Source organism: Lepidothrix coronata, unplaced genomic scaffold, assembly GCF_001604755.1.
Source record: "Lepidothrix coronata isolate B3197 unplaced genomic scaffold, Lepidothrix_coronata-1.0 Scaffold52, whole genome shotgun sequence".
Lineage (NCBI taxonomy): Eukaryota > Metazoa > Chordata > Aves > Passeriformes > Pipridae > Lepidothrix > Lepidothrix coronata.
Genome location: NW_016690232.1, coordinates 3045189 through 3057827, shown reverse-complemented (window position 1 = coordinate 3057827; position 12639 = coordinate 3045189). Strand labels below are relative to the sequence as shown.

Below are 12639 nucleotides of genomic sequence, written 5' to 3'. Positions count from 1 at the left end.
TGCCGACCGGCTGTTGCCTTTCAAAGAGTCGGGCTTTGTCTGGCGCGCTCGAGGACCGGGTTTGACGCCAGGCTCAGCAGGTCGGCACGGTGGTGCGAGGGACTGAGCATCGTGCAGAAAATGTGCTCGTTTGTTTGCCTGGGATCGTTGTATCGCAGCAAAGTTGTGTTCAGGATAGCATGTCTTAGCCCTGGGAGCTTGGTGGACTGTCTAGGCTTGGGCAAACCTGACCTCTCTGTGGTGCTGTGAGTGGGACAAGCTTGGAAACCAAGCAAATGGAAGAGGAGCGTTCAGGTAGTTTTTGAGGGGTTTTCTGTATGGCATAGAGAGAAAGACCTAGAATCATAGAATCATTTAGGTTGGAAAAGACCTTTAAGATCAAATCCAGCCATTAGGCCAGCACTGCCAACTCTGCCACTAAACCATGTCCTTAAGTGCCACATCTACATGTCTTTTAATACCTCCAGGGATGGTGACTTGTGCATAAGTCTGCAAGGATTTACAGGAACATTTAGTTCTGGAGAGCTGTGGTACTTTAAAAGCACAGGGGTGACATGCATCCAGGCTTCGGGGAGGCTGGCTCTGGTCCTGCCTTAACTGACATCTGTAACACTGAAAGTAGATGCCTGAAATTGTCCAGTGACTGATGTGTTGCATCTAAATGGTGGCTACATTACACTACAGGAGCTGGGGTGGGATTTCCAATACCCCTGGTTGTGCTTTCTTCTTGTGCTTTGCACTTGACCTGTCCTCATAGGCATACAACTTACTTTCAGATTTTTCATGGAAAAGGTTTTTATTTGCCTGCTACCATGGCTGGGGAGACATGGATGTGTGGAGGGATGGTTTCTAATGCTTCTGGAACAGGAGACTGTCTCAGGGAAGAGCAGAGTCCAACCTCCATAAGGCAGACTCTGGTCCATGGCTGACCTCAGAGGAGACGGTCACCGATGGTAGAACTTCGTACTCAGCAGTGGCTGCAATCTCCCCTTTGCCAGGGCAGTAGGTTTCCTACTGCAAAGTCCATTCCTTATGGGTGGAGAATCCTTGCTTCATAGTTCCTTCTTGCTTCTCTCTTGTCTGTGTGCACCAAAAAAATGATATTCTGTTCCTGCAGCCACCTTCTCCAAGCACCCAGGCTGCCTTCAAGTGATCAGAAGATTGACAAGGGCCACGCTCAGCTCTTGGGCTGCACCAGGAGTTTGCTGCTGGAAATGGGAAAGTGGTTCTGGGCAGAGACTGTGCCCATAAGCAGGAGATGGGGAGATCCCTTGGCAGTGGAGGGAGAGGACATGGCCCCAGGACACTTTGCAGTGGGAGCAGTTCCATGTGTGACCCAGCTTTTTTAAAGATGTCTGTTGTTCTGTGCTGCCCACTTTGTCAGAGAGAAAGGGAGGGAAAAAACAGTGTATTCTCTGTGATGACTTGGCTTTCCTATATTGCACAAGATCCCAAGTCTAGCCCATGGCAAGGCCATCAACTTGGCTACAGAGCAGCAGCACTCTCAGATGTGTGATGGGCAGCGGGTACCTTCAGAGTATTTAGCAAACCCGAGACTTGAGTGGGACATTGCCATCTAACGAGCTCCAAGCCAGCTTTCCTTGGACAGAGTCTCACAGGTCATCTTTTTTGAAGGATGGCAGGAGAAGAGAATCTGAAATGCAGCTTTTCAGCTTGGGTTCCTGCCAGTCTTTTTTCACTTACGACTTTCATGCCCCAGCCACTTTGTGCATTGAGCAGCCATTCGCAGAGGCAGTGTGTCCAGGGGAGATGACCTTTGGAGAGGGGAGCAGGCTGGAAAGGCAGCTTCCTTCTGGGGGAAAACCTCTCTTTGTTTGTTCTCGGGTTTCAGGGCTTGGCCCAGGGGAAGGGGGGGGTGGGGGAGGTGGGGGGGAGTGGTCAAACTGGGACCCTTGTCCTCAGAGGAGCTCTGGAGGCCCCGGCTTCTCATTAACAGATTCAGCTCATTCAAAGGACCCACTTCTTTTCAGCAAAGAGAATTCATATGCAAAGCACTGCGCAGATCCCAGCCCAACTGGCTTCAGAAAGGGGGTTTATGGCTGGACCTGACCTGGGAGCAATCCCATCTTTTGTTTGCTGATTTGTTCCTGTAGGGCTTAGGGAGCCCCAAGTCCACTCCGTGCTCCAGGCTGGGATGTGTCTCCAGGCGTGACAAGCGCCAGGTCTGAGCCACCTCCTGGGGTGGGGACAATGACTTACTCTGTCTCTCAGTGACCATTTGTGCTCTTGGTGGTGCAGGGGCAGCTTGGGTCCATCACCCAGACTCCACCAGGAGAAGGTGAAGTCCTGGCACAGGAGGTCTTGAAGGCACTGAGGCTTTTCTCCATGGTATATGGTCCTCTCCTGGCCAGGCCAGCCTGTGGTCAGTCATCCGAGTCACATCTTCTGCTCAAATCTGGCCTAGCAGGAGAGCAGCACTGAATCTCACCCTGCTTTCCTTTAACTCCTGCCACTGCCGCTCTGAGCAGCTGGAGGTTGGTCCTGGTCCTGGTGGGATAGAGGAGGGTGGGATGGGGGAGGCTGGGTGGCCATGCACAGTGTCTCCCTTATGGTGTGGTTGGTGTGGCTGGAGAATTTGAAACCTGCTGGGTTTGCCTGTGCAGATAAGGGATTGATTCCACTTCATGGCTGTAACTGGAGCCTGCTAATCCTGCCCTGTTTAGGAAAGGGAAAACTGCTTTGTGAGATAAGCTGAGTGTGGGATTGCTCTAGCCAGCTTCAGCATCACTCCCCAGCATCAGCCTGTTTCAGGGATGCATGAGGTGCTCAGTGGGATGGGAAGGGAACCTGTGTGCGGGCCAACACTTATCCACATGCTCTTCCAAGGGCAGAGTGCCAATAGGACAGAGTTGAGCCCTCGGTGCCCAGAGTTCAGCCCTGGTGTGATGGATTGGTTGCAGAGTGTTACTGGGCGAGATGAAGCTGATTTGCCTGATTAGGTGGAGTTGTGAGGGTCTGCTGCTCCATGGACATGGCAGAGGTGGCTTGGCAGCTGCTGTGACTGGGCAGGGAGGAGGTCATTTGTCCACTGGGAGGGTGGTTGGCCTTGATTGCCTTGTTTTTAGTATTTGCAAGCACTTACAACCTGCTTGGCAATCTGTGTGTGGTGCAAGAAGTTCAATCAGCTCTGGCTCTGAGTGCTACCTGTCCCCAGATTTCAGGTGTGAAAATTACAGCTGGGAGTTTTGCTGCCGAAGCCGATGGGAGTTGACCACCAGCCTGCAGTGAAGCATCCATGAGGAAAACATGGCTTGTGGGGTCAGGACTACAAAGAGAAAATTAGAAAATACTTAAATTTGATCCACAGTGTTTCAGTCAACAATGATGTAGCAATAACTGAGCATGTGGGGCCGGTGTCAGAAGTTTCCTTACCAGGCTCAGTTACTACCCATGAGCTAAACTGGTCAGCAGGAGCAGGATACAGGGAAGGACTGGAAAGACAAGCTCATCTGTGTTCATTCAGCTTCCCCACAGAGTCACATTTCATGGAGAATCTGGTTTTCAGTAATCACAGCAACATTGTGCCTTATTTTTGTGGCTATTTTAGATCGTTGTCCAGTTTGGGGGGGGATATTCTTTTCCACCCCAGTGTGTTAGTAATAATTTTCCAGACCTTTTGATCATTTTGCGGCTAGATCCTCGCTCGCCATGGCAACCCATTTGGCATTTGGGATGGGGTTAGGAAAAAACTGGTGCAGACTCTTTGCCAGTGCTATGAAATAAGTGTTTCTCTTCTGCAGCTTCGGTGGCACATGCAAGCTGCATCCTCCTGAAGTGATGGAGAGCTGCTGCTGGGAGCTGAGAAACTTTCTGACATGTGATAAATTCCCTTCTCCTGTTTCCCACACCCCAAAATTAAGGTTGTTTCTTTTTTTTTTTTAATTTGTGTTGGATTCAGCAAATAATTTGGACACCCTCCACTCCAGAAAGGTGGGAAGTTACTGTTTTTTAAAGCAGTTTGATTGGTTTGAAATCGACACAAATTTTTATTAGGAAAAAAAGAGAGAGGGGGGGAAATGGTAACATGAAGTGGGAGGGGATTTCATTTTTGATTTAGGAAGCATTTTTGATTGATCTGAATTTGGGTTGCGATGCAAGTTCTCAAACTGGTGGTGGGTAGAGGAGAGCTGGGGGAAGTGACACTGCCCTGAGCATCTGATGCTTCTGCTGTTGCTCATGGCCTTGGTTGGGTCTCCATTTGGGTTCACTGGCCATGGCTGGAGCTACATGGACTATTGCTCTGAACTGATGTGACTTGCTCCCACCTCTCCGGGAGTATCTTATCACAGTTTTATGGACTCAAGGAACGCTTCTCCACCTTTAAAAGCATCTCTCGCAAAATAGTTTGAGTGCTCTGTTTCCAAAGAGCCCTGAAGGACACTCCTGTGTTGGGAGGTGAGGTGGGTTTGCGGTGGTACGGGGTGGCTTTGTAGTGCTTCTGGGTGCAAGCCTCTTTTTTGATTTGTTGCTGGGATTTTTGGTTTGTTTTATGGCTGTGAAAATTGGTGGCAGAAACGGCCCATCAGTTTCACAGAGTTCCTCCTTTTTCAGGGAAATAAATAAATAAGTAGATGCACAAAAAGCCATTTTGCCAGCTGAATTTTTCCATGCCTCATCTCACGGCAGCCTGTTTTGGAAAATCTGAGCAAAAATCTGTTCATCCATTTGTAAGTTCTGGAAAGATTGGAGTGAGGAGGGGAACTTTTAATGTCAATTATAAGAAAAAAACATGAGCTTCTCTTAATTTCTGCTCCCTGGAAGGGCGTGTGTCAGTGTGTTTAGAAATTCTAGCTTCTATTCATGTTGGAAATAGGTATTTGCGTTTTGATGTTGATTTTTCTCAGTGACTTTATGTAGATGTGATGAATATATCCAGACAAGGTCTAAATCCCTGTGATTGCTTGACAGTGAAATGCTCCACCTTGGTTACCAAGACTGTGATTCCCATTTAAGATGGACATCGTGTGCTTTGCCAAGAAGGCATTTACGTTGCTGTGTCATGTGGGCCCTTGACTTGGCAGTGTGAAGACTCAGCTAGAGGTGCTTTAGCATCCTCCACAAAGCTCTGAGGGTTTATTTTGACAAATAGGCAACTTTTTATTTAATGAGAGAGCTGTGAGGGTGATGAGGCCCTGGCACAGGTTGCCCAGAGAAGCTGTGGCTGCCCCATCCCTGGAAATGTCCAAGGCCAGGTTGGATGGGGCTTTGAGCAACCTAGTCTGGTGGAAGGTGTCCTTGCCTGTGGCATGGACTTGGAATGAGATGATATTTAAGATTCCTTCCAACCCAAACCGTTCTGAGATTCTGTGATAAGATCAAAGACACTGAGTTTTCATTGGTGTGGGGGATTTGCTGTTGCAGAAGAAAGTAGGCTGCAAACATGCTTGCATTGGGAAAAACCCCAGGAGTTTAGGTAGGTGCATGGAGTTTGGGGCCTTTTCTGCACAGAGAAAGTTTGGGAAGAGCAGCTCAAGCCCATGGCATCATGAGTCAATAGAGGAAGCAAACCCCAACTCTCCTGACTTGCTTGCAGCTACACATAGGAGTACAAGGAGGATGCAGCCAGCCTGCTGCAAGCCACTGACCATGTAACTGTCCTCAAACATGAGGCAAACGGGAATATTCTTGTCCCAAGTTCAGTGCTGTTGATCTTCAGCATTCATAAATGTAGTCTCAGGCTCCAGGGAATATTGAGGTGGGTTTAAAAGAAGATGATTAGTTACTGGTTTTGTTAGGAGGGACATTTGCTGGCATTGTGGCTGTCCCTGTGTTTGCTGACTGTTGTTTTAGACCTGGAGGTGTAAAAACATATGTTTAACAAAAACAACATTTTCCAGTGAGCTTGTGTGACTCCTGAAGCTGGATCTCCCCACGCTCATGTTAGTGATGGTGGCTAAATTGCAAAAGGTTGGAAGAGGGCTGATGTTCCAGGTGTGCTTTGAAACCACGCTGGGCACTGTGTGGGTCTGTGCAGGAGTTTTGAGGTTCCCAGGGAGGAGCTGCAAAGCCTTCCTTGGCTGCACCACCCCTCAGGGGCACCCAGCGGTCCAGGAAAGGATTTGGGCTATACCTTGATGTGCGGGTTAGGTGTCATTGGTGGCAGATGAGTGTCTTGGTGGGGAAGGAGGCATCTCATCCCACAGTGAGAGCAGCTCCACCAGTGCCCGGCATCTCTGGTTTCCCCATAGGAAGATCACACCAAAGGCCAGCTCCGCCCAACAAGGGAATTGTCTATCTGCCTCTCCTGAAACTCTGTTGTTGGGTGGGTTGTTTCCACCCCCACCCCCTCGCCTCCCCCACGGTACATCTTAGGCACAGTGGAGGCAGGAAAGAAAACCCTTCTGAAAATCACAACGTAATTACTCCCATCTGCTCCGGCACTGCTTCCCATTTCTGCCTGCCAGGATGCTTGTCTCCGATGCTAAGTAGCACATTATTTTTGATAAGTTGCAATCATTTACTTGAAATCTCCTTCTCCTTTAAAATGTCCCCCTGGAAAGGCAATTCAGCAAGTTGGGAATGGGCAGAAACAACCATGAGAAAACTCCTTCAGAAGCAGCCGAGCTCGGGCGGGAGGGCGAGCGCTCCTCCCGAACTCCTTAAAGCCACCCAGCAGGTTTCTTGGTAGGGTGGCTTTGTTTAAACACCCAGCTGCTGGGTCCAGCCCTTGGCTGGGGGGGTCAGCAAATGGGGCTGCAGAGGAACTGCCAGCTCATGTCATTATCGGGAATCTTAACCTGGCAGTCACAGGAATTTCACAGGACCATGCTTCTGGCTGCTGAGGTCAGCGGAGAACAGCCACACCAGCCCTGGGGAACCTCTTCCTTCCTTGTCGCAGCCTAGATTGGCATTCGCTGTATCTTCTTCTTCCAGGATGTTCCCACTGCATCCCTGCAGAGGCTGTTCCCACTGCTCCACCTTGCCTTAACCTCTTCTGGTGTCTCCTGCTTGGTCTTTGGCTTCCACCCCAGAAGTCCTGGCTGGCACCTAACTGGGATGAGCACACCCAAGGAGAGACATGAGAATGAGAAGTGATGGGGGAGTGTGGTACCACTACAGCCTGCAGCCTCTTGTGAGGTTATATATCCCATGCTGGGAGTCTGACTGGGACAGCCCCCTGTTTCCCACATCCCCTCAGTTTAAGGACACTGACCACAGTAGGATAAACTGCTCCTTCTAGAAGAAAAGTGGAGCTTGAAGGTTTGAGCATCCTTTTCTGTTGTCTACTGCTCAGCCACAGTCTCCTGCTAAGCTTCTACCATCACCCCCAACATGATTGCCTTTGTAATGTCGTTCTTCTGGTGTTGCCTGCACACCTCTAATCTGGAGGGTTTGGAAGGGGTTGAGAGAAAAGAGTTGCTAAGTGGAAGCATTTTGGCATGGCCTTGGAGAAGAGAGGTGGCTGTGTGCTCGACTCCTGCACTTTTCATATTCCTTTGAGAAAATGCTGCCAGGAAAATTGAGTAAATAAGGAAGGGGAGGGTGGCATAGAGGACCAGAGGAATTTGGTACCCTCCTTTGTGGATTTCTTAGGTGTCTTCACAACCCCAGACCATCCCCAGAGTGCTGTCCATTCCAAAGGCATTCGGCAAGGGCTGTTTCTCCTGCCCTGTGCCCCCCACCCTGGCTGTACCTCAGACTGTGTGGCTGCCCCACCACCCCCACCACACAGGTACTGTGGTGTGGAGACACAGACACATATGGAGTGCTGGCTGCCCAACTCATGTGAACATGGAACTGGCTGCTCTGCAGCTGCTCCTTGGAGATGGTGGTGGGAAGCATCTTGAAGGATGTGGAAGCTTTGGTGACTCGATGCAGTTTCCACCCTGCATTCCTGAACTGCAGGGCAGACAAGGAGCCAGGAAGCTGTTTTTGTCTTTGTCTTCTCACCTGCTTCTCTGAGGTCAGTCCTGCTGCCACTTCCCTGTGTCCTGCACTGCAGCCACACCACCAGCCCAGGACTAGGACTTGTCAACGTCCTCTGAACCCCATGGCTATGATACCTTCCTCGAAAGGGAGAAGGAGCAAGTGTGTGAGCTGGGAGCCATTTCCCGGCTGCTGGAACAGGTCTCTGTGACCCTGGTGACATCCACGACCAGACTGCAGGCTGGTGGCTCGATGTTCCCACTGCTGCCATGGGAGGTGGTGACCCTGTGACAGGGATGCTCCTCGGTTCTGCTCCACGATCAGCCGGGCAGGGACAAGGCACATGGCTTGGGTTTGCTTTTAAAATGCACCCACATATATATGTGTGTATATATATAACATACATATATATATTTGCGTATGTGTGTGTGTATATATTTACATATAAAAACCCATCTTGATCAGTGGGGGACCTGGGCGAGGGCCGAGCACCATCTAGTGGCTTGTACTGTGGCTCTGGGAGCTGCCAAGCCAGCAGGAAAGCAGCCAAGGACAGAAAGTCTTGCGTGAATTTTCCTCCCCCCAGCTGCCAGTCGCTCTCTTTCTTCTTGTTCTTCCTTTTTTTCCTTTTTTTACCCCCCTTTTCTTTAATCAGGAGCAGCAAATGGTGAGTCCTGGGAATGCCTTGGATGCCTACGTGCCTGTAGCCCCTTGGACCACCGGGAATCATTCTGCTTTAATTTATTCTGGTTTAATTTGGTGAGAGAGCAAGGTTCTTTCACCATCAGCTGCCCAGGCAATACAGGTTGGGTGCTGCCTGTACCAGCTCACCCCGAGCCCCCCAACCAGCAGAGCCACATCCCATCACAGGGGGCAGTTTGGAAGGCTGGAGCTGCCAAGGAGCCCAGCAATCTGGGCATCCTGGCAGGAGGCGTGTTGGAGCCAGGAACAACACCAGGAAGATAAAAAAGGAGCTTTTAAATAATCATTTTGTCTTCTCCTCGGCTGAGCACAGCTTTCCAGGGATAAATAGGCAGCATCAGTCCTGCTTAGACACGTTGGCCTTTCCATTTATTTACTCCCATGCCTTATTTCAGTCAAACAGCCGAGACCAGGCTGGCTCCACAGGGTCCCCAGCTGGGCTTAGGTCACTGCTGTGGGGGCACATGTCCCTCCATCGGATGCTGGGAATGCACCCACCCAGCAGGTGCTGGTCTGTGCGTGTGGCACAGGAGTAAAGCTCACGGGAATACACAGTGCTTTTCATCAGGAAGCAGCTCTCTAAACATAAACTAATTAATCACTCGTGCCTACCTGTCAGGTCAATGATTCCTGAGATTTTTAATCTAAAAATATTCCCTTTTGAAATCCAGATGCGCCTGTTTTGGCAACTCTGCTTTTGATTTGTTTATTTGAGGTTCTTTTTATTATTTTTTTTTATTTTTAACCTGTGTTGCTTTCTTTTTGTATTTGGGCTTTTGATGTGCTTTAATTTACTGATATTTTTTTTTTGTCCTGGAAGAATAGGAATTTATTCTCTTTTATTTTCATAGCAAGGTTTTTCTCTCCCTGCTATAGCCTGTCACCTTCCCTCTTCTCTTTTTGAGGAATTTGGCTACTTTTACCTCTTATTTTAGTTTGGTGTCTGGACCGCAGACCCCAGACCATTTTGTTGATGAAATCTGTCCTCTCCCCTTGGATTTATTCATCATGGCTGGGTGCCAGCAGTGCCGTGGGAAGCCTCCCGTGGTGGAGGGAGATGCCGGTCCTGTCTCCTCAGGGCTCGGCAACTGGCACCCAGCTCCAAATTTGGCAGTGTGCCCCCATTCCTCCATACAGAAATGATCCTCCCTAGCGTGGAGTTATTTATTATTAGATCATTTTATTGGCTGTTTTACTCTTCTTGGAGTTTTTTCTCTCTTTTCTTTCCCCCCTGACCTTCCCACCTTTGTTATCAGTGAATATTTCAATACCAAAAATGCCAGTAAATGCATGAATGAAAAAGTGATTGAAATGAATGAATGAAATGTCCTGAAAACAGTAATTTCAGTAGACTTTGAGGCTTAAAAAAAACCCACAAGCTCATTTTAGACTTAGCCAAACCTCTCAATTTTTTACTGATGATAGCTGTGTCTTTAGCTTATTTCAGAGTGAGGAAGACCATACTCTGGTTGCTGGGGTTTTTTAGCTGCTCTGGTTTTATTTCTTGTTGCCAACTGATTTCCCACTGCTTTTTGGTTTTATTTGAATGACAGGGAGAATCACTTGCTCTTGTTTATGCTGTGGATTGGGGGGGGTCATATTCATCTCAGGTGTAGTGGGCACAGCTTTATCCATGCAATGTTTCCCATCTCTGCATGTGCAATGAGTGTGTGCTGGGGCTGTGTGTGTGTGTTTACAAAGTGCTTGGAGTTCCTCTGCCAGATGAGATGGAGAAATACAATTAATTTCTCTTAGGAAATGCCTTTTTTGTTCACTCATCAAGGATTTATTGTGTTTATTTCATTTATTTTGCAGCTCTGTGTGTGTGCATGCAGAGATCTCAAGTTTTCCTTCTGTTTTCAAACACAGACCATGGAGGGGGGGGGGCACGTAGGGCATCTCTGTCCTTCAGACCTGGGACATCCCAAGCAGTCGGGATGCTCCTATGTTGTTTTTCCAGGAAAGCCCTCTCAGGAGAAGGACTTTTAGTTGGAGCAGTAATTGAGGCAGGGAGTACAAAGAGGGGAGGAAAATTCTCTCCTTGGAAAGTTGCTCTGGAAGGATTAATTTATTATTGCTCCTTTTCTCAGCATGGTTTAGACTTCAGTGGAATGTCTGGATTCTTTAAAAAAAAAGCCATTTTCCAAAGAATAAAATTGATTTCATACATTTTTTGCGTGTGCTCCCACTGTGTGGCTAAAAGCATGGCCTTCAGTCCCTCTCTGTCTGTATTTAACAATGAGGAAACCGAGGCACCATCAGCCCTGGGCTCTGTGTGTCTTTCTCTGCCATCTGGGGTTGATGTAAATGACATGTTGGGTGACATGAGAGGACCCCTGAGCAAGATGAGATCAGAGCTGGAGACTCCTAACTTTCCATCCCGTGCTTGAGCTGGGATGTGGTCCCTATCCCTTCTGGCAGCAAGAACGGGTGCATTTATTGGTTTTTGATTGGTGTTGCTAGTTTTGCTTCCTATCTGAACAGAAAGTGTGGATTTCTGGTTAAGCTCTGAGGTGAGCTCGCTGCCAGTTCTCCCCTACTTCTTTCCTGCAGGAAGGAGGGGAAGAGGTAGGGGGGGAAGCAGGGAGCTGGAGTGCCCCTGGAGAGCCAAGTAGCTGCACTTGGTGATGAGTACTTGGAGCACCAGCCTGTTGGGGTACCTTTTGGAAAGGAAGAAAAGCCCTGTTGATGGTCTAACTTTGGACGAGCATCCCTTTCCCTGAATTAAGTCCTCTCCCCTTTGTGTCTCTGGCAGTGCTGAGCATCCGGGGAGCGCAGGAAGAGGAGCCCACGGACCCCCAGCTGATGAGGTTAGACAACATGCTCCTGGCCGAGGGGGTGGCAGGCCCCGAAAAAGGAGGCGGCTCAGCCGCCGCTGCCGCCGCCGCCGCCGCGTCAGGAGGAGCCGGCTCTGACAACTCGGTGGAGCACTCTGACTACAGAGCCAAACTCTCCCAGATCCGACAGATCTACCACACGGAGCTGGAGAAGTACGAGCAGGTAACAGGCTCCTTTGCGGCAGAGGGGTGGTTGGTGGTCGTGGGACGGTGGGAGCAGGAGCCGGAGTGGGGGAGCTGCCGTGCGGTGCCGGCACTGTGGCGTGGATGAGCACAGCCTGGATCGCTACTGACATCTATTGTTGGGAGTGTATGGGCAAATGCAGCTGGGTGTTGGAGTGAAAACATGCTTTTTTAGGGTTGGGAGAGCTGGAGTGTTGTGCTGGGATGTGGCATGAGAATACGCTTGGCGTGGGTTGCCCCTTGGATTTTTGCTTTCCACTCCTCTCCCAAAATCTTGCCCACAATTGGCCCTGTGAAGGAGGAGCCCTCTTTATCTTGCTGGCCTCAGTGGCAACAGTTTTTTCCAAGCAAGACTTAAATCAAAATCTTCCTTGAATATATTTTCTGCTTGAAAAGGTCTTTTTCCAGAAAATAATTTCTTTTTTTCTTGTGGAAAATTATCCTTAAAAAAGAAAAAGAAAAACTGTTTGGGTCATAAATGCAGCTATTGGTAACACTGACAATTGCATGAAGAGCTTCACAGACCAACGCTCAGAACCAGTTCCTTTCAAATGCTTCCAGATGTTCTGCAGACCTCTCTTCACCACTGCCCTTGTGGTTTCTACCCAGAGGTTGTGGTTTATGGAGTGTGAGCAAAAAGGCATCCCTCCTTTTTGGGTGCAGGATGGGCTCCGCAGCCAGGGGTCAGGCAGGGTTTCAGGTCTCTGGTTTAGAGCCAGCCCAGCCCCTGTTTTAGCTGGCTAACTGGATGTGTGGTGGGGATGAGGAATGTCCTACCCCTTGAGGTGCCACACTGGCCAAGCTGAGGTACATTAGCTGGGTGCCCCTGGGTTGGAGCTGGAGTCAGAGTGGCCAGGCAGGGCTCTGGTGTTGGAGAAACCGAGCGCTGTCACACCATGAAAGACGTTTTGGCAGGGCATTAGAGGAGGCAGGGAGCAGGCAGAAGGCTGGTTAGAAGAATGACCTTTGGTGGCTCTCCTCAGCCCTTGCTGTCACTCCCTCAAGGCGCGGAGACAGGGTTGTGCGATAA

General features: G+C 49.4%; 1 protein-coding gene across 2 annotated transcripts in view; it reads left to right on the top strand.

Annotated features, from left to right (window-relative positions):
* Window positions 1–12639, top strand: part of PBX1 (PBX homeobox 1) — a 130096-nt gene that overhangs the window by 91728 nt on the left and 25729 nt on the right. For both annotated transcript variants that reach the window (XM_017815780.1, XM_017815779.1), the window contains exon 3: window positions 11345–11589. In XM_017815780.1, coding sequence (XP_017671269.1) covers window positions 11345–11589 — 245 coding nt within the window. The remainder of the gene's footprint in view (window positions 1–11344; window positions 11590–12639) is intronic.